The sequence below is a fragment of the Triturus cristatus genome, chromosome 2_1 (genome assembly GCF_964204655.1).
Source record: "Triturus cristatus chromosome 2_1, aTriCri1.1, whole genome shotgun sequence".
In the NCBI taxonomy this organism is placed as follows: Eukaryota; Metazoa; Chordata; class Amphibia; order Caudata; family Salamandridae; genus Triturus; species Triturus cristatus.
Genome location: NC_140581.1, coordinates 551,026,103 through 551,050,548, shown reverse-complemented (window position 1 = coordinate 551,050,548; position 24,446 = coordinate 551,026,103). Strand labels below are relative to the sequence as shown.

The window sequence follows — 24,446 nt, the reverse complement described above, 5'->3', positions numbered from 1 at the left end:
GGTCAGTGATACCAAGAACACTGCATGTTTCTGTCAAAGATCTGAGTTTATACAGTTTGCCCTCATGGCTGGAGCCTAAGGAGGAACTACTGTTCAGTGCACCGGCATTATCTTGGCGTACATGCCAACCCTCCTGATTCAAGACTCCTAATTTGAGACCTAGTCTTCCATCTCCAGATTCGTGGTTTCAGAAATCCGATTTTAAGGAATCTGCTGCTTGTAGACAAGAAAGCACGGAAATTATTTATAACCTCTGTCAAGCAATTGTCACCTCGTATCTTGAGCCTGCCCTAAAGCCACATACGAGCCTCTATCACAGGTATAACACAAGCCTCTGCAACCCCTGTGTTGCAGGGTGGCCCCCTAACCAATCAGGTTACCTCAATCCACCATGGTCAAAGAAGAGATGTGGGGCCCCTCAGCACATTCAAAAAGGGGGGCATAATTTTGTGTTACGCCACATGCCTCTGTAGGTTTAGATGTGGGGCATGGACTGGTGCACAGGCGGGCACTGACGGTGGCATTAAGTGTCTGCTTATGTGCTGCCCATGCCTCCACTTGGCAGGATTCAGGTGACTGGGAGTGGTCCGACTCATCCGTGTGTGGTGCCTGTGTCCTGCTGCCGTAGCCTACCGCCCTGCCTGGAGGGCTTCAATGCGCTGTGACATTCAAGTACTTGTCACCCTCTCTGACAGGCACTCTCCATGCTCCTGCCAATTCCACCTTACAGAAGCGCACTCTATCTGTTGTGAGGAGCCCACATGTGTCACAATTAGATCTTTCTTAGCTGCTGCTTCTCTCCAACCCAAACCAACACTCAAACCTGCTCTGCTCAGAAATCAGACAAAAAGAAGTTGCATGCCATGCCAGCCCTAATCAAGAAATGTGCACTCCAGAGCTCTGAAGTTTTCAGAACCCATTAAACAGTCACACATTCCGTGAAGATGTGTTCTTTGTATTCTGGTATTCGTAATCCTGAATTGTATACATTGGACTATGAGTACCAGAATGCAAAAGAAACAAGCTGCCCAACCGGCCCTGCAGGTTGGGAGCTGGAAATGAAAGTGGAAGCACCGTGGACCAAGGGATCCAGGCCAGGGTTTGCCGCCCGCCCGACAACCGGGCGAGGTGTCACTTGCGCCTTGTGCACATTGGGTGAAAGTTTGCAGCCGGTGCGGCCGAGGGAGAGACACACTTGTCTGCGCACCTGTGTCCCTGGCACCGAGAGACATGACCGCCGCACGGCCACACTTCAAAACAACTTCCTTCACCACAGGAGCCTGTGAGGGAGGCGGGCGAGGCCTTGAAGGAGGCTGGCATGACAGCGAGAGAGCCGCGGCAGACCCCCGGAGCAGGTCTGTGCAAGGATGTGTGAAGAGTGTGGCTGGAGGCTGCGAGGTGCCCTGTGCCCTGGTGCGCATCGGCTCTTGTCCGGGTGGAGAGGCAGATATTGCCGCAGGGTAGCGCTGCTAGCTTGGTGGCTGCAGACGGTGGCAGACCAGCTACCCCAGTACACATTGGCATTGATGAATGTACGTTTTACATGCAAACTTCTCTTCACTTCAAAGCACTTTGTGAACCATAAGATTCTCTTGTTTACAAGACTAAGCAGACAGCGTGTTCAGTGAGTGAGGGGGCTCCCATATGGCACAACAGCTAGCTGAAGCGCTTCTAGGCGCTACCAGTCCGACCGGAAAGGTTCGAATAATTGTCATCTTCAACACAACTCTGCGGTCGTGGTTTGCTTATCAGACGCTCCTAATGTTGACGGATTTAGAAAATTAGGTTCAGCGAGAAAGTTGCTTTGTTCACATGAAAGCAGTTTTGGTAGACTGCGGAGGCTGAGATTAAAACAAGCAAAACAAACAGAGGAGCAGGGCCGGGAATCGAAACTAGTGGTGCGCGCGCACCACAGAGGAGCGAGGGCGAGGCAGCGCGGCGAACGCACGCTGCTGCATGTGCTAGCCACGGACGGGAATGGGCGGAGCAAAGGCGGGGCATGCGCCTGCCTTTGCCCAATTGCGTGCCTTATTTTTTTTTTTTTTATTTTTTTTTTTTTTGAAACCGTTTATTACATCCATAAAAAGGTTACAGTTATGGGCCTACAACCGCACGGCCGGCCGCTAGAGCATCACAATTATAGTACATACAGACAGTAAAAGTCTCTCAGCGGTGCACAGTAGAAACACAGGAGTAATCAACGGTGCAGGCCTCACGGCGTCCTGCCACAGAGTACGGTTTCATTTTAAAGACTAACAACGACAACAAAAACCACAACTGCAAGGCAACCCAAGATTCAAGGTGACAACACTTGCTCCATAGTGGGGGATCCAGATTGGCAGGAAAGATCTGAAGAGGGGGATGGGAGGAGATCAAGGACTGGGGGGCCGCGTGCGCGTGCCTTATTTTTGTTAAAAAAAACACGCGAAACCCAATGGCAGCCGGGGAAAGCCTGATCACACGTACGAGCGTGTGGTCAGCTTTCAGAACCCCGTACAAGAGGTCTCGCGCTGCAATGCTAGGCGCGAGACCTAAAAAGGACAGAGCATTTTTTTTATATAAATGGAACTGGTGTTGCTATTCTTACTAGGATTGTGTCTCTCTGACCTCATGATGTTATACAAGAAAGGAGATATTTCCCCTTACTATAAGGACATGAGGAAATACAAGAGAAGGGTGGCTGTGTGTTGGGGAGTGCGCTGACTCCAGGCTTAGGAGCCTAAGGTACTATACTGATGCAGTCAACTCATATGTACAGGTTTTGCGCTGCACTGCACACCCTGAGGATCTACATGATAAGCACTGCATGGCTTCTTATCAAAGGAAACTGGGGGAAAAATGAATGGCTGGCTTTAGTGCCTTTGGGGTCATGGGCTGGTTTCTCTTGCTTACTTAGAGGAAGGGTTGGTATGTTATCGTTCTGCTTAAAAATGTCAGTACTCTGACAATCTAACCTCTTGACTGAGAAATTTACTGAGTCAGTTCAACCAATCTAGAGGCAATCAACAAGCGCTTCTTAGTAGGGAGGGTCCATTAGGTTCTACTTGATTTTGGTTTCCAGACAGCTCAGTGCACGTTGGGAGCAGAGTGGTGTAGTGTAACCTTGCTTTCTTGTGGGTTAACATAAAATATGATTAGAAGTTCCCACAATAATTCTTTGTTCATGAGCTCAGAAGAGCTTCTCTACAGGATGGTAGGGTTTGTTTGGCAAAGCTAGAGCACAGGTTTTTGGACCGGATTAGGACTGGAGACATGAGTATTCGGACAAGAGTAAGTTCTCGGTGATAGCTGATTCTTGCCCAAAAAATGGTATCTGCATCTCCTGGTTCTGACTGACGATGCAACCATGGTCAAATGATCTTGCAGTGTCTTAGTTTATTTTTGAGCCTAGCTTCAGGCTTCTTGGTTGGGGAGTTCTCCTTGGATTGTTCCTACAATTGGTTGATGGGGGCTCCAAAAGTAGAATGGGGGTGAAAGACAGGCAATGCCCATAACTCGGAGGCTGTCTATAGTGTTGGTTAGAGCTTCAGTAGATGAGATACGGAATAGTTGAGGAAGATACAGTTTCTGATGTTGGCCACCTTCAACAGCTTACTTAGTTGCAAGCACATTGATGCCACTACAAGCATACCTTTGCAAATCACACAGTGCTTAATCCTTAATACATGCTCCTGGGCTAAGTGTGGGGGATTAGGTTATTGGCTTTCAAGACCACCAGAATGATGAAGGTTAAAGAGTTTTCTCCGTTTCAGCAAATATAAATGAAAGCAATAGTTTTAAAATTATCTGTTACCCTCTCAGACCCTCTCAGTGATTTTAGGTCAGTAGTGGGATGAGACATTATTCTTGAAGCAAGGGCTGGCAGGAGGCTTCTGCACCATCCTCAAATGAAACACTTCGGGCTGTCGGGAGGCTCCTGCACCATCTACAAAAGAAACACTTTGGATGGTCACTGGAATGGGAATCTACAGCATGCTCTTTGTGGCGGGGAGGAACATGTTGCAGTGGTGTTTGCCTGTTAGATTGGATACTGTGCTATCATTCCTAACATTAGTGGCAGTACGACTTGTACAGAGGGAGAATTGTGAGTACAAGGTCCTCTTGTATGGGGCGCTGGAGATAGTAAGTTGGTAGTAAAAGCATGTGCTTTCTGTCAATAAAGGCTGGGTCAGTATTTAGTCACATTTTTTTTCAGACATTTTCTATATATAATACTAGAGACCCTCAATATATTTGGGATCTCAATGAACCGCTTTAAGTTGTAGCGTATAACATTAAAGAATCAAAGTTTGTGTGAGTACTTCTAGACACCAGATAAAACATGACTTTCCCACCTAATTCTTTTGTTCTGTAACAGATCAAAGGCATACAGTACCATGTTTCATTTCGTCAGAATGCTAGATCGGTTACTCCTTTGCATGTCAGTAGAGACTCAAATAGGAGATGGGTTTGTAACTGAATCCTAGTGGTATAAAATAAATAAACTACAGTCATAGGGCCTCTCCTTTCAATATTTAACAAGTTCTACCTACTTATAAAAATGTAATTCGTTCCCCCTCACCCAAAAGGCTTCTTCGTGCCTATTTCTCTATTGATATGTTGCCCCCACAATCCAATTTCATGCATGCAGCTGAAGATCAAAGGAGCATTGCGTATCAATGTGAATGCCACCAAGCTTAAGGTTCTTCTATACAATTAACAAACTTATTGCTGTCTTCTGTTTGAATAAGCTGGAGGTGTCCAGACTAGCCACCTGTGCCAGCAGGCCATCAATCACTGGTACATGGTTTTGGGTTAAGAATATTTCACAGATCAGTCTACGTAGTGAGAGCAAAACTCTGAGATTAACAAGTTTTATAACACCGGAATTGAATGACAGATGAAGCCCCGTGACTTAATTGTACCTGATGACTGCCATATGTGCCAAGGTATGCATTCTCCTTTGGTAAGCTACAAGGCTGTCTGTGAGGTGTCTTCCGTTTAAATTTAGGACATTGAAATGATGATCCACAAGTGCAAAACCGCTAATCCTTGCTTCTTCATATGTTGCCCAAACCAGTTGAGGGGTCTTGTGTCCTTGACAAAAACAGTACTTTTCTATTTTTTATAGAGAATAATTCTCTCCCAAAAAGGGCATGTTCTCAATCACTCCTTCAGCCGATAGCTGGTAGTTGCTACTCAACTATATATCCATACATAAAAGTCTTTCAGGGCAGTTATCTGATAACATGATCATTGTATACTTAGGCAGCTACGCAAAGCACATAGCTGCAAAAAGTAAATGTCCACTAGCGTTCTAGTTTCTAGTATTAACATTTAAATGTTTGTTTAAAACATCAGTTATAGTCTACTTAAATATGTATATATTCAGTTTTTCGCATTTTTATATATACTCTTTTATCTTCGTTTACATTATTGGTTCCATTCTCCTCCCCTTTCTTCTGCTATTAGAATGTCCCACTGGGAGCTTACTTTAGAATGTTCACAGCTAACTGTTTGGCAGTTTGGAGAGTGGATGATTGGAATAAATAAGGATCTTTGCATCCTTCGTTTCTCGTGCTTTATTCACTTGAATCGGCATACTGGCTCCGATCTCTGTGCAGGGGGCAGTCAAGTCATCTCCCCTTTCAGTAGTCTCTGTATGGTGGACTGGTTTTCCAGTGTTTGCTGAAGTGGCGTAAAGGAACAGGATCGCCTTCCTACAGCTACTGAAGTTCAGCATGCCTGCATCACACTGTCAGCGAGCTTTCCTAAATTAATCTAAGTGAATAAAGCACGAGAAACAAAGGACGAGAAGAGCCTTCTAAATTCCAGCCATCCACTCTCCAAACTGCCAAACGTTGCGAAAAAGGGAACTAATTTGTTAGGTTGGCAACATCAAAAGGAGTTGGGTATAATATTAGATCCTTATAACAAAGATCAAGTTCTACTTGTAGATTGCATTAATGGTGCAACTAATATATCTGAAGAATATCTGGAATTATATTCGGATAATCTTGGTCTGTTAAACGATTTTCAACATAGAATAAAGGTGAAACAAGAGCAAAACCTATTGCGCATAAACCAAGCCCTCTTTCACTTATGATGAGAGATCCTTTACAAAAAGAGTTAAACGGGTTGTCTGAGTTGGGTTTCACACAACCCATAGAATCTTCTGAATGGTTGGCTCCATTTGTCATAGAAGCTAAGGCTGGTGGGGATGGTATTCGTTTCTGTGGACTTGCGCAGTCTAAATGAGAACATTTGGGTGGAAAGATTTCCCCTTCCACACATAACCGAGATGTTGATCACCATGGGTGATGGAAAGTGTTTCACAGTAATTGACTTATCCATGGCATACCATTAAGGGAAGCTCCATCCAGAATCCGGACCGCTTATTGCATTTAATACTCCTTTTGGGGCATACATGTTCGTGAGGATGCCTTTTGGTCTCGCTTCTGCTGCGGCAGTTTTTCAGAAGATAATGCATCCAATTTTGAACGGCATAGAAAACATCCTTTGTTTCCAGGATGACGTATTAATATATTGATTATTGATCGAGGAACATGACTGTATGTCAAGGGTGGTGTGCAAGAAATTGATGGAGTCTGGGTTGACCGTAAAGCAGAACAAGTGAAAGGTTAGAATCAGTTTGGTAGATTACCTTGGTCACACGATATCTCAGGAAGGGTTCAGACCAAAATACAGCTTGATTCAACTGTTAGTGATGCCCCGTACCCCAAAAATAAGCAGGAATTGAAATCCTTTGAGTCCAATTGAAATATAGGGCTGAATTTGTTAAGAAGTTTTCTGAGAAGCTTGAAAGTATTTGTTACCTTATTAAGAAAAAACAAGAATTTTGTTTGGGAGGCAGAGCATAGTAGAATTGTTATCAAGTTAAAAGAAGAGAAATCATTCACCTGTGCTTGGATTATTTGACCCCCAAGAAAAAAACGATTCTACATACTGATGCATCCAATAAAAGTCTGGGTGCTACCTTATGTCAGAAGGGAGGGGGTGGTTAAACCATTATAGCCTTTGCGTCAGGTTGTTTAAGCTCTGCTGAACGTAATTACTGTCTAATTGAAAGGGAGGTCCTAGACTGTTTCTGGGCTGTGAATCATTTAAAAATGTATCTGTTGGGTATAAAATTCACCATTCGTACAGACCATAAACCCCTTACATTCATGTTCTCTGTCAAAAAGACACACTGTTGTACTGCTCGTATATCCAAGTGGGTACTTGGTTTGGAGAATTTCAAAGTAGAGTATTTACCGGGTGGAGAAAACCGAATTGCTTATTACCTTTCAAGAGCACCTCTGGAACAGGTTGTTCTGGATGAACCCATTTTAGATGTTCAGTTGCCTGCTATTACTAAGGATGAATGGGAGGAGAGTATGAGCAAAGATAGCAATCTGAGCATACTCAAGAATTTGATTGTAAATGGTTGGCCAGACAAGTGTAGGGACGTCGATGATGATTTTAAAGTGAGGCATGAAATAACTATAATTAACAACAACATTTGTCATAGTGAGAACGTTATACCACCTTTTGACCTTGGAGACAAAATGATTGATTTGGCTCATTAAAGGACATCTCGGTAGGAGTATTACAAAAAGTAAAGAAAGAAACTGCTTTTGGTTTCCAAAAATGGATTCAATGGTTGAACAAAAAGTTAGTGTGCAATAGCTGTGCCAAGAGTGAAAAGACAAATCTTGCATAAAGTGTCCTTATCCCCTGTAGAAGTACCTATTGTGCCATGGAGCAAGTTGGCCATGGACATAATTGGACATGTGGAGAATCTGGGAGCTCATAGGAGATTTGTTTTTACATGTTGATTACACCTCTATTGGATAAAGTTTGTTTATAACGCGCACAACTACTAGTGTACTTATTAATTTTTTTTAGAGAGATGTTTAGCAGTGAAGGGATTCCCTTACGTTTGTTACGGACAATGGTGTCTAATTTGCATCCCTGGAAAAGGAATTTCTACAAGAATTGAACATAAAACAAGAGTAAACTGCATTATAATGTCCCAATGACTTGGTGGAGAGAACTAATAGCATGATCAAAGGGCACATTCAATTGGCTATCGTAAATGGACAAGATGTGGACAAATCCTTACGTGACTACGTTTGGTCGTGCCACACATCACCCAACCTCATAATTGGTTATCTCCATTTGGTGTGTATTAAAGGAAGAGAGCCTGGCACAAAAGGGTAGGTTATATTCATTTGACGAAGGGAGATAGGTTATAATCTACCAAAATATGTGTATATATTCAGGCTATCACATTTTTATGTATACTCTTGTATCTACGGTTACATTATTGGTTTGATTTCCCCCCCCCCCTCCCTCCCCCCCCGCCCTTTCTCCTGCTATAAGAATGTCCCACTGGGAGCTTACTTTAGAATGTTTATGGTTGACCGTTTGGAGAGTGGATGACTGGGAAAAAGAAGGCTCTTCTCATCCTTTGTTTCTCGTGCTTTATTCACTTTGAATTGTAACAATCGGCTGTATAATATTGAATGTGCGATAGTGAATTGACATTTAGCATTGCCAATTAAATTATTGAAATGGAGATAAACATACTGCAGGTACTAAATGTTTGCTGCAGCTCCAACTACCATCTTCCCCTTATTTTCTTAATAAAACACCTGTGGAAGGAGTGCCTTTCGCAACTATCTGGAATAAAAACTGTTGGAAGTTGAATTGTGTAGAATGTTACAGTATGTTGTATGAATTTACTACCGAACTGCGTGATTATGTCATTGCTCAGGAGTTTCAACTAGAATGATTTAGTGATTAAAAGCATGCTTCGGCACCAACATTAACCGTACCAGACACGTTAGTGTACCGGGGTTCAATACATACTGTGCATAATAAATATCTAATGATTCCATTGTTTTTTTCATATAATTTAAATATCAATTAGATTTCATATTCATATTTGAAGTTAGCAAAATTGGTGTTTACACCTTGCACATTTAAACACTTTCTAAATGCACATGTAATATTTTGAGGTTTAAGTGCAAAAAACTTTCCCTTAACGCCTATGCCCCAAAATTGAACTTTGGACAGCAACGCAACTCCTTTGCCCCTCACCACCCCACCCCGATTAGAATGGACTTACCCTTGTGTCAACTATTGCAATTTTAGACTCAAATTGCTGTCTTTTTAAAGCATTGCACAAGCAGCTAAAACGTGCCTGGAAGCCTCCATCTATTCCAGTCAAATTCCAGTTGTAGTCCAGATCTGAACTGACTGCAATTATGTTTTTATAGCTCTGAACAATATTTTCTCTTTGCTTTTGTTCAAGAGTTTTTTTTAGTTTGTCTCATGACAAATGTGTTTTGTGCATATTTGAGACATCTGTAAATTCCTGTATGTGTTGCTTGATTATATTTGAACCACATATACTGATTACATGTCAAAATATTTTGTTTCCTAGGGTGTGATAGGTGTACAGCTGGTTGTTACCATGGTGATGGCCAGTGTCATACAGAAGGTCATCCCTCATTATTCTCTTGCTCGATGGCTTCTCTGTAATGGCAGGTAAGAAGATCTGTGCTCTATAGTAGAAACACTGCATAACTATTAACTTTTCACCCCATGAAAGATTCTTTCTTGAACTTTTTACATTAAGATTTTCCATGCCAGAGATTGTAAGAGCAGGTTTGTCTGAGACTAAAAAGCAAAAAGACTATTAGCCCACGTTCACAGTCCTCTTCATGGTCCTTCTTTAGATTACAACATTACTTCCACTTATTCCACTGCTGTTTGATTTCACAAGCGCTCTGCTGAATCATGCCTGTGAACGGCATGGGTAGTGGGTTTCTTCAGGTAGTGAAGGTAATAAACTTCCTTGCTGTTTCTTGGGGCTTCTAATTTTGTGAATGTTATTGCATTCTGGATAGTGCATTTATGTTTCTGTTCTCTCCCATACATTTTGGCAGTAGTGTTAGGCGTTGAAGTGATCTGTGAGTTACCTAGTACTAATAATGTACTATCCAGTGATCGTCCTTATTATCTTTCATTAGTGCGGCATTTCAGACAGAATCATGTAATACCGGTACTGTCTGAATCCTGCCATAGAAACCTGGATGAGGAGAGGCAGCCAACCTTTGGTACTGGTTTATAACTTGAAGAATATTGTAAAGAGAAGATTCTGAAAGAGCTTGTATCTCTCCAAACCTTGCTGAAGATCTTTCTGCCTGCACCACTGTGTACCGTAGACTAATTGCAGGGGGTTGATTGGCTGGCCCATGAGCATGAGCAGTTCCAGGCCAGGTATAGGTTGAAGATCTTAGAAAGAACCTGGATAGTAACAGTAGGGTGGCAACAGAACCTTGCTTAGGCAATTTAACAGAGGTAGCCACCAGGCAACCCATGACATCCATATTTTTGATCCTTTTTCACAAGAGAAATGTCGCATTGAATGACATGTTACTGCTTAAAGCGGGTCCGGACAAGTGGTGTACATCACACTGCAAAAATTGACCACCTACTGGAATTTACTGCCCTCAATGATGGATGTCTGAATGTTAGGAATCCTCCACAACATCGTAGGCATCAACTAAGCAGTCCGAGTTAGCCTTCCAAGTTTCAAGAATAAAGATTGAGAGTGCAAAGGTTTAGGTGAAGTAGTTGGCTCTTTTGGTTATGAGTGAAGGGTTTCAATCTGTGGAAAACGTCGAAGATATGCATAATGGAGCTGCAATAGTTTTGTGTACCAAGTGCATCTGGCTCCATTTGGAACAATGAGGATTATATGGGTTTTGTGGTGTTGTATCTTCTGAAGAACTTTCTGCATCAGTGAACTTCAAAGAAACGAGTGATAAAGATTTTATGACCAGTGAAGGCCATCCGTGTACCCTATCAAGTGTCCTATTGGGTGCTCTGCAAAGCCTAATTTTTTTGTTGTTTTTGTTTTAGTGCTCTCTGTTGCAAAAAATTCTGTCCGGCTTGCCCTGTGTTTGGAATAGGCCATCTGTCACTTCCTGAAGCAGGTCCGATTTGTAATTCGAGAAGTTCAGTTAGCTCAAGAATTCTGCTTTTGTTTTTAGGTTCCCTGACAGACAGACACATTTATCTTTCAATGGTCCAGTTTCCCATGCATATCGCGTCTTCACAAAGTGACTTCAAGTTCATACCACCCAACTTTATGATTTAATTGTCTAAGTGTTGCCTGTCAAGATTTGGATTCCCTACTCTATTTTATAGTATTCCACTCCAGTGCAATCTCATAATATTTGTCTGTAGTAGGTACTATTCCACAAAAGAGGCCAAAGAGTGTATAATCCAAATACGTTCCTACCCCCCCCCCCCCCCAAGGAAAAGGATTCCATTTATCAGAGTTCCCACCAGGCCAGCATCAAACTGTCACAGGAGTCCTGAGAATGTTTATGGTTGAGGGCACTGGAGCATTCCAGATGAGACCAAGTATTAGCAGACAACTAGAGCACTATCTACGTTACTAAGAATACCAAACCCTCCTAATGTTTAATTTACAACAGGTTCCCTGAGTATGTATACTTATCTCTGTCCCCACGGCCAATGCATACACACTTGGGTAACAGCAGAAATTGCACATTGCCTTAGCTGAGATAGCTGGGTCCAGCAAATTTCACTACGGCATGAGAAATATGACAGGCCTTCTATTTTTTGGGGCTTGAAAGAGACCTGATATTTCCTTCTTTAGATCTGGTCTGACCAGGAAATGGGCAAGAGTGTTTCATGCCCACAGAGGCCAACTTTGTTTCCTCATTGCTCCAGGGGCAGTGTTGTGGTCTGCTGTCAAGATGGGAGTGAAGAGGTGGCTATTGGTCGATCATCATTTAAAAAATAAATAAGTCTGCAAGATACGGTGTGGCCCTAACCCCTTGTCAAGCCCTCCGATGACGACAGAACACCCCTAATTGCGAACAGACCAGCCTTGGCAGCTGGCCAGGTTTCACAAATGGGTATGCCTCCACAAAGATCCTAAAACTAGACTGAGATTCAAATGCCTAATGAGAGAACCTTGGTTATCCAGGTGAAATGCACCAGCATTCTGGCTGAAGACACAAATGGTAAGCAACAATATCAATCAGTAACCATTAACGTCCCCAGTCCCTAAAGAAAAAGCCTCCCTTTATCTGCCTGTATACTTATGATGTTGGTGTATCAGCTCTCAGACGCGGGCTGGTTGGCAACACGGAGGCCTATTCAGGGGCAATAAGAACAAGCATTTGCAATGCAATAGGTATCGCATTCACGCGGGTTTGAGCTATTGGCATTGTAAATGACCATGCCTTTTATGTATGTTTTGGGTTTTAAAACATAAATAAAAGGCATTGTCATTTACAATACTAATAGCTTAAACTCTTGCAAATGCGAGACCTATTGCATTGCAGTAAAGGGCCTTTTTAACCGCTTGTTAGATTGTAAATATCAGAGGAAGAGACCAGCCTGTGATGTCTTCAAAGTAGTTATAAACAGTGCAGTGAAGAAGATGTGTAAGTACAGAGACACAAATTGTGAAGTGAGAGTTTCATATGATCCGAGCTATAAACACTCACAAAGTACTCCAACACCTTTCGCTCTGTGATTACACTGTCGCAGCGGGAGGGTGGGGGCTTATTTCCTGCCCTCTCCATGATTTGAGTGCGCAGTGTGGCATTGCTTAATGTCAACGCTATCTTTGGCCTAATAAAAAACACTCCAACTGTAGTAGGGCCCTGGCTTCACCTCCTGGTGCAGGGCGGGCTGTGCTTTATGGCAGGGATGGTCTTGGCTGCAGCTCTGGCCTCGTACAGTTCCCCTGCTATTACTAGTGAGCGAGAGGCGCTGAGATGGTGGTGGTAGTGGTTGTGGTGTTGGTGGTGGTATTGGTGGTGGCGGTGGTATTGGGGGTGGTATTGGTGTTGGGATTGGTGGGATTGGTATTGGTGGTGGTGGGATTGGTATTGGTGGTGGTGGGATTGGTATTGGTGGTGGTGGGATTGGTATTGGTGGTGGTGGAATTGGTATTGGTGGTTGTGGTATTGTTGGTTGTGGTATTGGTGGTAGTATTGGTGGTGGGGAAATTGCTATTGGTGGTGGTATTGGGATTGGTACAGTGGTATTGGTGGTGGTATTGGTGGCGGTAATGGTGGCATAGTTGGTGGTGGTATTGGTGGTGGTATTGGTGGCATAGTTGGTGGTATTGGTGGCATTGTTGGTGGTTTTGTTGGTGGTATTGTTATTGTTGGTGACTGTATTGGTGGTGGTATTGGTATTGTTATTGTTGGTGGCTGTATTGGTGGTATTGGTGATGGTGGTGGTATTGGTGATGGTATTGGTGGTGAAATTGGTAGTGGTGGTGGTATTGGAGGTGTTAGAGGTGAAATTGGTATTGGTGGTTAAATTGGTATTGGTGGTTACTGGTGGTATTGGTGGTTACTGGTGGTATTGGTATTGGCGGTGGTGGTATTGGTGGTGGTGGTTTTGGCGGTGGTGGTGATATTGGCGGTGGTGGTGATATTAGTGGTGAAATTGGTGGTGGTGAAATTGGTATTGGTGGTGGTGGGATTGGTACGGTAGTAGTGGTATTGGTGGTGGTGGTAATGGTATAGGCGGTGGTATAGGTGGTGGTATTGGTATTGTTGGTGGTATTGGTATTGGCAGTGGTGGTATTGGTGGTGGTGGTATTGATGGTGGTGGTGGGATTGTTGGTGGTATTGGTGGTGGTCGTGTTGGTGGCGTTGGTGGTATTGGTTGTGGTATTGGTGATATTGGTATTGGGGGTGGCATTGGTATTGGTGGTTACTGGTGGTATTGGTGGTGGTGGTTTTGGTGGTGGTGGTATTGGTAGTGGTGGTATTGGTATTGGCGGTGTTATTGGTGGTATTGGTATTGGTATTGGCGGTGGGTGTGGTATTGGTATTGGTAGTGGTGGTGGTGTTAATAAAACAGGCTTTTGAAAACAACCCGTCGGCTGGCTCTAGTGCAGATGACATGTAACACAGATGTGCTGTTGTCAGCTTCAGCCCATTAGCACAAGATTATGTGCTACCTAGAATTCACATGACTTAATTTGCTAATCCATTTCTAAATCCATTTTACTTGAGTGGTTGAAACAGACACAAGATAATGCCGGGTTAAAGTGATTGAAAGCAGGCGCCGGTGTCACGGGGCAGCTGCGCTGTTTAAAAAAACTCAAGCGGTTTCAGCTGAAGCAGTGCATGTCTGGCCTGCAGTAAGAGAAACTCAATAAAGTAAATAGTGCTTACGGACTAAGTAACTGGTCCTTTGTAATAACCAAAGTAAAGGGGCCAGTAGCCATGGGAGGTTACAAATGAAGACAAGGCCATACTAAGGCAGGACTTACAAGCCTATTAACGAATCTGAAGGCAGCATTTATGAAAGACAATGACACAAGCCAATGAAAAATATAGGCGGAGAGTGGGCGCTGGCTTCTCTCCCATACTCTACAGCAGTCTCACAGAGCGAGCAGCACACTTGCGCTGCTGCTAGGCTCGACTTAAAAACTACAGTGTTTCAGGCCTAGTGTAGCACCGTGCCTTGACCTTGAGTATACCTTGTTAATATGAATAAACGACTCGTCGTAACTGCTGATGCCATAACTTATATAAATAATGGTGTATTTGATCCAGCAGACATTATTTATTGAATAAGTTGGCAGGTGTTTGAAAATAAATTTTGACTAGCAATAATATGATTCAATTACTAGGCTGCCACATGCTCCCAGACCACTTTTTTCAGTTTCTCCCTATTTGGCTTAAGTATTTTTATCTCTGGGAAGTTTCTTTTAGCATCTTAAGGTGAAGATTAGTCATTCTCACACCTATATTATGACCCTTATGTTTTTCATCTTAAAGCACATACTTAATATTGTTGCTTGGTGTACACATTTGTAACTGCATAAAAAGTTCTTTGGGTTTTGTATCCTGTTTCATAGAGGATATTGATTTGCCATGTATTAAGGTTCTTACTGAGTCTTTTTTAGCACCTAAATAATGTTTCAACTGTGTTGTGTTCAGCAAAATAGATTTTGGATAATGAAGCAGTTCAAGTACGTGAACACCTTTTACAAATTTTTCACATAAATAGTACAGCTGTAATTGCAAGAAAATGTCTGCTTCTTTCAGCTTGCGTTGGTATCAGCATCCTACAGAGGAAGAACTTCGAGCCCTTGCAGGAAAGCAGCCGAAGCCGAGAAACAAAAAGGATAGGTAATTTATTGGTTCTAACTCCTGGCTTTCATTATGAGTGGCCTTTTAATTCCAGCGGGCCTTGCAACAGCAGCTACCAGTACCTCAGGTATGATATCTGAGGGAACACCATGGATCTGTATGGTTTCACACGAAGCAGCAGAAATCTCCAGATGAGACTCCAGGGAGAAATGAGGAACTACCATGGGAAACGGACCTACCATCCCCCACACTTCCTCATTTCTAGGAGGGATAATCCCCCAATTATTCCAAACCCCTGAAGTTACTGGTATGCCTGCTTTTGATAACTCCTGGTGGAGTGGAATTACTGGGCCATCCAGAATGAATGTCTTAGCATACCTGGAATGTATATTTATTTGTAAGTATGTGACGTATTAGGGAAAATGCATTGCCCTTTGCTTTAAAGGACCATTGGACATGAACAGTACTTTATCCATGATTCATATTCCTTTTAATTTGCTGGTGGCAATTTAGAGATGTACTATGTTTAGCAAAATGTACATACCATGATCATTGTGTTTTATTGTCTGTTTATTGCACATTCTTTGTTGGGACTCCCCTTAGAATCTTTTGCCTTGTTTAGCTTTGGTATTTAAAAAACATACTTTAAAAATGTCATTGATACCATTTCTTCCCTTTATGGGACCCCATAACTCTTTTCAACTGCCACAGTGTCTCTTCCTTGTTACATTGAGGGTTCTACATACTATTGATGATTAGACTGCAATTTTTGTTGGATATTATTTTTCTCTTACCTTCCATCGAGTCTCATGCTTGCAACATTTTTTTCTGCCTGAGCTCATATTGGATATAAAATGTACAAACCTGGCCCTGCCTATGTGTGCCATTTTTTGCACCCAATTGAAACAGATATGCCAGGGTTTGGAATGTATTTGGTGTCATAAATGGCTTTTGTTTTGAGCTTAACCCTACAGAATGGAGCACAAAATGTGGATTCGATGCTTTTTGCCCCAAAATATTCTTGGGCCACTATTTGCAAAACATTTCCCCCCAGTTTTTTTACAGGTTTTACTTGCTTATATGTGAACACCTGAGAACATTTGCGAGTGAAATCTTTATCGCACAACTCCTAATAGCAGCCACTTCACAAACGCGGTTTTGCGCAGGGGCACATTTTTTAATCGGGTCCTAATTGGGCCACCCCTTTTTTCAACCATTGGTTGCTTTGGGTCAAACACTTTCTGCTACTGCTTTGTGTCATTCATATTTTTTCAAACTCTCAGACATGTCTTTGGTACAGGAGGTGTAAGAGTATCCCAATGAAATGCTTTAATTACAAGCCTATTGCTATTATGATGTATTTTTGAGTAACTTCACCCACTATACACATTGGCCGCGTCCCTCACAGACCAGCCATGCAGTAGGAATGAATGCACATAAGGTTCCCTTGTCATCTTTGGCAGTGGTATGCTCTGTAAAAGGATGCCAAGGCTGTTTTTCTTACCAACCATATGGTCACTTGAAGGCAGTTTGCAGCATGAGATTATGTTCAATCAAACATTTGTAGAGCGCACTACATACCCTTGACCTTGTTAGGTAGGTCGCTCCCTCACCACACAGCTCCGCCTGTGTGTCCTGACCCTGCCCCAGCTGCCGCTGCTGTAGAGGTTGAGGCCCTCCTCCACCCATAGCCTACCACCAGCGCCTCATCCCTGGTGGCCACTGGTAGGCCTTAGGTTTGTATCACTGTCGCTGTCTGTCTTTCCCTGTACTGTCCATACTGTCTTCTGGTGTCTGTGACCGCTGTTGCCTCTGTCCCCCCTGTGCCTGCATTCTTTTCTGTGCCTGTTTTTCTTGCCTTCTGTTCCCCCTCGTTGCCCCTTCATTCTGTGCCCTCTTTTTCCTTCTGTTCCCCCTCGCTGCCCCTGATTTGTGCCCGGTTGCCTTTGGTGCCCTCGCCGCTCCTGCCGCTGCGTCCCCTGCGACCCCGCCCCCCTCACTGCCCATTCGCTGCCCCTGCCTCCCAGCTGCTCCTCCCTCCCACCTCCCCATATATGGCGGCCGCTGCGCGGTGAAGAGAGCGACCCTTGACCTTGTTAGATAGGTCGCTCCCCCACCACTCAGCTCCGCCTGTGTGTCCTGACAATGACCCAGCTGCCGCTGCTGTAGAACCCAGTTTTGGTTTATAGCTGTAGAAGTTGAGGCCCTCCTCCACCCACAGGCTACCACCTGCGCCTCATCCCTGGTGGCCAGTGGTAGGCCCTAGGTTTATATCACTGTCGCTGTCTGTCTGTCTTTCCCTGTACTGCCCATACTGTCTTCTGGTGTCTGTGACCGCTGTTACCTGTCTCCCCTCTGTGCCTGCATTCTTTTCTGTGCCCATTTTTCTTGCCTTCTGTTCCCCCTTGTTGCCCCTTCATTCTGTGCCCTCTTTTGCCTTCTGTTCCCCCTGATTTGTGCCCAGTTGCCTTCGGTGCCCTCGCCGCTGCGTCCCCTGCGGCTCTGCCCCCCTCAGTGCCCCTGCCTCCCAGCTGCTTCTCCCTCCCACCTCCCCATATATGGCTGCCGCTGTGCGGCCACGCAGCGGGCGCTCCACCGGAGCGCCTAAGGCAAGTCCGTCTACGCCCTGACCGCCCCCAGTGCCAGAACCCCTGGTCCCGCACCTGCCACGACCACCGCCGCTACGATGCCAGCTCACTCCACGCTCTCAACCCTGGATGGACCCACACCTGCTTCAAGGCCGCCCCGAAACGCACTCACGGTCCCTTCACCTGCCCGGAGCTGCAGCTACACCAGCCTCAGAGCCGCCGAACAACCCGCTAAGAAAGACCTCAACCACCTCCGATGCATCCTACTGAACACCCGCTCTGCACGCAAACACGCCGTCGAGCTCTGGGATCTGTCCGACACATCATCCCCGGACGTCGCCTTCTTGACAGTGACTTGGATGAACGACTCCTCCGCACCCGACATCGCCATAGCCATCCCAGATGGCTACAAGATCACCCGCAGAGACCGCTCCAACGGAGTCGGAGGAGGAATCGCCATCGTCCACAAGAACAGCATCAGGGTCTCGACCAGCACCAACGACACTCTCAGTACTGCCGAACACATGCATTTCTAGATCCACACACACCCCAACTCCACCCTCAGAGGCACCCTCGTCTACAGACCCCCCGGACCCCGACCCCAGTTCAGCGACTCCATCGCCGACTTCATCAGCATGCACGCCCTGACCTCCACCGACTACATACTCCTCGGAGACCTTGAGAACAACAACAGCAACTCGACAACCCTGATCGATAACCTCTTGACTGAGGCAACTCGTCACAACGCCTACCCACTCCGCCGGCCACACGCTCGACCCCGTCTTCTCCGCAAGCCCCCACGTCTCCTTCAGCCACACCACCGAACTCCTCTGGACCGACCACCACTGCATCCACTTCACCTTCCATAAACCCACCACACACCACCGCACCCAACAGATCCCTCACCGTTGCTGGAGAAAAATCACTGTGGACCAACTACACGCAAACCACGCTCTCAGCCCACCCACGAACCCTCCAACACCGATGCTGCCCACAGCCTCAGACGCTGGATCGACGACTGCGCCAACACCCTCGCACGCTGAAGAACCCCCCCCCACCCCCCACAGAGACACCAGCAAGAGGACCAGCTGGTTCACCCCAAAACTCCTGGCCTCCAAGCGAGCCTGCCGGAAACTAGAGAAGAAATGGCACAGCGAACAGACTCCGGACAGCCACGCAGCCCACAAGGACGCCACCCGCAACCACCATCACCTCATCAGGACTGCCAAGAGGACCTCCTTCAAAGACCGCCTCGAGAACAACGCACACAATAGCAAGGAGCTTTTCAACATCGTGAAGAAACGCTCCAACCCCAGCTCCAACACCAGCGACCTCCCACCGTCGCACGCCCTGTGCGACTCCCTTGCCACTTTTTTCCACCGCAAGATAGCAGTCATCCACAACAGCTTCAATACCCAGTCAGGCCCAACAGACAGCAACACAACAGACTCTCCGCACACCATCGACCACGACCCCCTGCTAGCCTGGGCCAGCGTGAGCATCGATGACACCATCAAGACCATGAGCACAATCCACTCCGGCTCCCCGTCGGACCCTTTCCCGCACCACATCTTCAACAAAGCCAGCAGCTCCATCGCACCCCACCTGCGCAACATCCTCAATCTCTCCCTCGAGACCGCGACCTTCCCAGAGATCTGGATACACGCCGAGATCAACGCCCTACTCAAAAAACCCAAGGCAGACCCTAGAGACCAGAAGAACTTACGGCCCATCTCTCTGCTCCCGTTCCCAGCCAAGGTCATCGAGAAGATCGCCAACCCACCGCTAACCCGATATCTCGAAGAAAACAGAATCCTGGACCCTTCCCAGTCAGGGTTCTGCAGCAACCACAGCACCGAGACCGCCCTCATCGCTGCCACCGACTGCATCAGGACCCTGCTGGACAACGGTGAGACCGCAGCCCTCATCCTCCTGGACCTCTCCGCCGCCTTCTACACCGTCTGCCACCACACACAACGCTTACGCCTCCACGCTGTAGGGATCCGAGACAAAGCTCTGGAATGGACCACCTCCTTCCTCTCCGGCAGAACCCAGAGCGTCCGCCTCCTCCACCCCCCCCCCTCCCTCCCATTCCGATCTGAAGCCTCCGAGATCATCTGCGGCGTACCCCAGGGATCTTCCCTTAGCCCAACACTGTTCAACATTTACACGGCCCCGCTTGCACACGTCGCCTGACAGCACGACCCCAACATAATCTCATACGCCGACGACACTCAACTGATCCTCTCCCTCACCAAGGACCCATCACCGCCAAAAGCAACCTCCACGAAGTAATGAAGGCTGCCGCCGACTGGATGAAGATCAGCCGACTGAAGCTGAACACGGACAAAACGGAGGTCCTCATCCTCTGCTCCAATCCTTCAGCCTGGGAAAACTCCTGGTGGCCGACGGCACTGAGGGCAGCCCCGACACCCACTGACCACGCACGCAAACTGGGAATCATCCTCAACTCAACGCACTCCATGACCAAGCAAGTCAACGCCGTCTCCTCCTCCTCCTCCTGCTTCAACACCCTCCTCCTGCTCTGCAAGATCTACAGGTGGATCCTGACAGATACAAGAAGAACAGTCACCCAGGCCCTCGTCAGCAGCAGACTTGACTACGGAAACGCCCTCTACGCGGGAGCCCCGACCAAGCTCATCAAACGACTGCAACGCATCCAAAATGCCTCGGCACGACTGATCCTCGACATAACACGCCACGGCCACATCACCCCCCACATGAGAAACCTGCACTGGCTGCCCGTCAACAAGAGGATATCCTTCAAGCACCTCATCCACACAAAGGCACTCCACAAGACCGGCCCAGCCTACCTCAACAGACGGCTTTCCTTCTACATCCCCAACCGCCAGCTCGGCTCCGCCGACCTCGCACTCGCCACCGTCCCGCTTATCCGAAGAACAACCACCGGCGGGAGATCCTGCTCCCACCTCGCCGCCAAGACCTGGAACACCCTCCCACTGAGCCTACGACAGACCGCCTACATCTTTTCAAACATTACAAGAGATTTCACAAGAAATATCTACTCATCAGAATGTATTTGGAAGTGTGGATTAGTACGGGATCCTGGTACATTTAAAGTTCTGTTATTCACGTTCAATATTGAAACCAACCTCACTCTTTGTTGTCCTGCTAGTTCACACAGACTTCCCAAACACATTTCTTGTGATCTGCACTTTTGGCAAGAAGCATCTGTATCCCAGCTTCTCTAAGTATCAACGGCCTTCCTGTCTGACATCCTCGTCCCCAGTGTCCACCTGGTCAGACACTCGCACAGAGGAGTTCCAAAATCTATTTCTGTCTCCATCCAGTAAAGCTCAACACACATAGTTTTCATGCATTCTGTCTCATGCATTACTTTCTGTATTCAGAAAAGCCACTTCTCACATCTGTTCTCCTGTCCCTCATCAGGACACAGTTCCTTCTGTGATCACATTTTGCTCCTGTGCTTTTAGTGCATGTGATTTCAGCTATTACCTATAGTAGCTCCTGTTGCACCACAGTAGTGACCCAGTGGAGAGCAGAGGAGGATCACAATTGGCACCTTGTGAGGGGCAGAATATATAGCGGGTCTAGCGGCATGTCATGGAGCTCTGGGAGGCTTGCTATTGGTGCTATGTATCCTGGGCACCCGTAGGAGGGCTGGCTACAAGGCGAAGTTCATTTAGATGCTGCCAACGACTTTCTCCACTATTAAGGGTCCCTGACTAGCAGCGCCTTCCACCATACACATCCCTCCACCTGCCTTTTCACAGTGAGCTCTACAGCAACCTTTCAATATCACTGATAACCAGTTGAGAACAATGACTGTGAGGGAGATGACAAGGTGTTAGAAATGGGGGTCTCTAGTTGGCAAGGGCTTGCACCTTTGTCCAAATAGGGACCCTTCTTCCTAGTCAGGGTAAGAGAGTTACTCTCCTAAAATAACCCCTGCTCACCCCCTTGGTAGCTTGGCACGAGCAGCCAGGCTTATCTTGGAGGCAGTGTGTAAAGCATTTGCACATAACCAACAGTAATACAGTGTAAGCACTACAGACGGACACCACACCAGTTAAGAAAAATATCAGTATTTTTATATACTTCAGACAAGACCAAAATGATAAAAATCCTCAATACAGCACTTAAAAAATCTTCAGTTATCAAAATAACCTTTTAAAACAGTTCCTTGATGTCGATAGCTCCGTCCGGGGTTATCACGGTGTCGTGAGCAAACAAATCCAAACAGTTCTGGCTGACCGCGGCGTCGCGGGCCAGCTACGGCATCGGGAAGACCCGCAAACGGTACCTTTCAGAAATGCAGGGCCTCGATGACCTCTCGTTGAGCTTTCGAACACACGGCGCCCGCAGGCGTCGGTTCTGGAGGTCGGTGCAGGAGTCATCGGGGCCCTCGAAGTCACACGCGTTGCAGATCGAACTCCTCTTTGCTGAAGTCAGGAGCGCTGGCGTCGGCAGGCATCTGGTGCTGCGGTGCGAAGTGCAGCAGTGCGACGTGCGGTGCCCTCAGGTCGCATTGCGAGCAGCGGCTCTGTGGCGGCATCAAATGGTGTCGTCTGTGAGACCAGGGTCGCACTGTGAGATGAAGGCGGTGCTCGTCGCGGTGCTGGCAGGTCACGGTGCAAGCAGCGGTGTCGTCGTTGCTGGAGTCGATCGCACCGGCAGGCCAAGACTGCGGTGCGGGATAAGGGCAGTGCATCGTGTAACTTTACGAGCGGTGCCCTCGAACCACAGTGCAAGCAGCGGTGTCGTCTGGGATACCAAGGCGTCGTCGTGAAGCGAGGCAGTGCGGAGAGCGGTGCCGACGGGTCGCGGTGCGAGCAGCGGCTTGGTGGCGGCGTCAGCAGGCGTCCTCTGAGACCAGGGTCGCGGCGCGGCGGTGCCCTCTGCGGTGCCTTCAGGACACTGAGTCGGCAGCGGCATCGGCAGCGTCGTCGTAGACGGCGTCGAGCTTGAAGTCTTTGCTGTTCCTCAGACTTCTTGAACGGGGCAAGCTCTACCTCAAGCCCTTGGAGAAACTCTCAAAAATAGATTGCAGAAAGTTCAGTCCAGTCCTTTCACTGCACAAGCCTGAAGCAGCCACTGCAGGCCAACACAGCAAAGCACACAGCAAAGTAGTAGTTCCTCCTCACAGCTTCTCCAGCTCTTCTTCTTGGCAGTCTTCTTGATCCAAAAAAGTTCTGAAATCTTGGGGTCTAGGTCCCAATATTTATACTAGCAAATCCTTTGTCCTCTGGGTGCCTTCTGCCAGTGTGCTCCTTCTTCGTTTGTTAGTGTAGCCAGGGTCCTCAGACGCACCACTGCAGGTGGAGCCAGCGTTGTGGAAGGCAGGCATGGCCCTATTCAGACCCAGGTGCTACTCTTCCCACCCATCTACATGCAGATAGGTCTATTCAGCCCTGTGCTGACTCATCTGGTCTCCTGGAATCTCCCCCAGCCCCTGTCACTCAGAAAACCAGACAGACCATACACAAGCTAGCAGAGGCAGGCTGGATGGTTAGGTAAGAAAATAACCACTTTCTAAAAGTGGTATTATTAAACACAGAATGCTAAAACCATCTTCACTAAAATATGTATTTTATCATTCTGAGTTCAGGCATACTAAACTCGAATTTTTACCATGTTCCCTGGGTCAGTTAGGATTATAGGATGTTATAATCAAACTGCCCATTCTGGCCTAAGGGGAACAGGTAGGCTTGCAATAGTGAAAAAACGAAGTAGGCTGTCATTCAGTATCCGGACATGCCACACATTAGGGCATGTCCTACCTCTCACATACAATGCACCCTGCCCACAGGGGTACCTTGGGCCTACCTTAGGGGTGACTAACATGTAGAAAACGGAAGTTTTAGGGACTGGCAAGTGTGTGCACTTGCCAAGTCGACATGGCAGCCCCAGGCTGCACACAGGCTCTGCAATGGCAGGCCAGAGTTACACTTTACGGGCTGTTTGCGTGGGTGGCACAAGCCAGTGCTGCAGCCCACCAACAGCATTTGATTTATAGGCCCTGGCACTCGCACTGCACTTTACTAGGGGCTGACACATAAATCAAATAGGCCAATCATGGAAACACCAATTCATAACACATTTTACCACAGGAGCACTTGCACTTTACCACTGATCAGCATTGAAAAAAGTGCTCAGAATTATTACACCAGCAAAAACAGGGAGGTCCGAAAGCAAAAACTCCAGGCAAACACGTCAAAAGATGCAAAGTCTAACACAAGGTGTTTAGCTAAATGTGAAACCCTACCTTTCAAGTGGCCCAGTCTCCTATCTGACTCCTTCATCCAGTGCGGAGTTTTTTTTATCAATTGAATTATGAGTTCCAGGACTTAGTGTTACTACTAAGATGGTAAGTAATGGCATAAAAATGACAGCATGCAGAGTGTTGTTGGAGAAAAGACTAGGACTGTCTGATGGTGTCATACACGACATGGGGCTAATTGGCAGCAGCGCAGATGTCCATGCCCTTGTCTCGGCAGATTCACCACATAATTGAGTGCCGATCCCCAGCATACCCCTAAATGTAAATCCCTCACACATACCTGTGTGTAAATACAGATCACATCTGTATGAACATTTATTATCCATCTTTGTTCAGATTCTCTACCTATCTATGTGGAGATCCTTGCCTATCTGTGTCTGGTATCTCTCCTTATTTCTTCACATCAGGCCCTTCCATTTC

The 24,446-nt window shown here is 46.5% G+C and overlaps 1 protein-coding gene across 1 annotated transcript in view; it reads left to right on the top strand.

The window, feature by feature from the left end:
• TMEM161B (transmembrane protein 161B) overlaps window positions 1-24,446 on the top strand; it is a 223,556-nt gene that overhangs the window by 40,435 nt on the left and 158,675 nt on the right. The window contains exons 2-3 of the mRNA XM_085632431.1: window positions 9,431-9,534; window positions 15,111-15,194. Of these exons, the coding sequence (XP_085488557.1) occupies window positions 9,431-9,534; window positions 15,111-15,194 (188 nt within the window). The remainder of the gene's footprint in view (window positions 1-9,430; window positions 9,535-15,110; window positions 15,195-24,446) is intronic.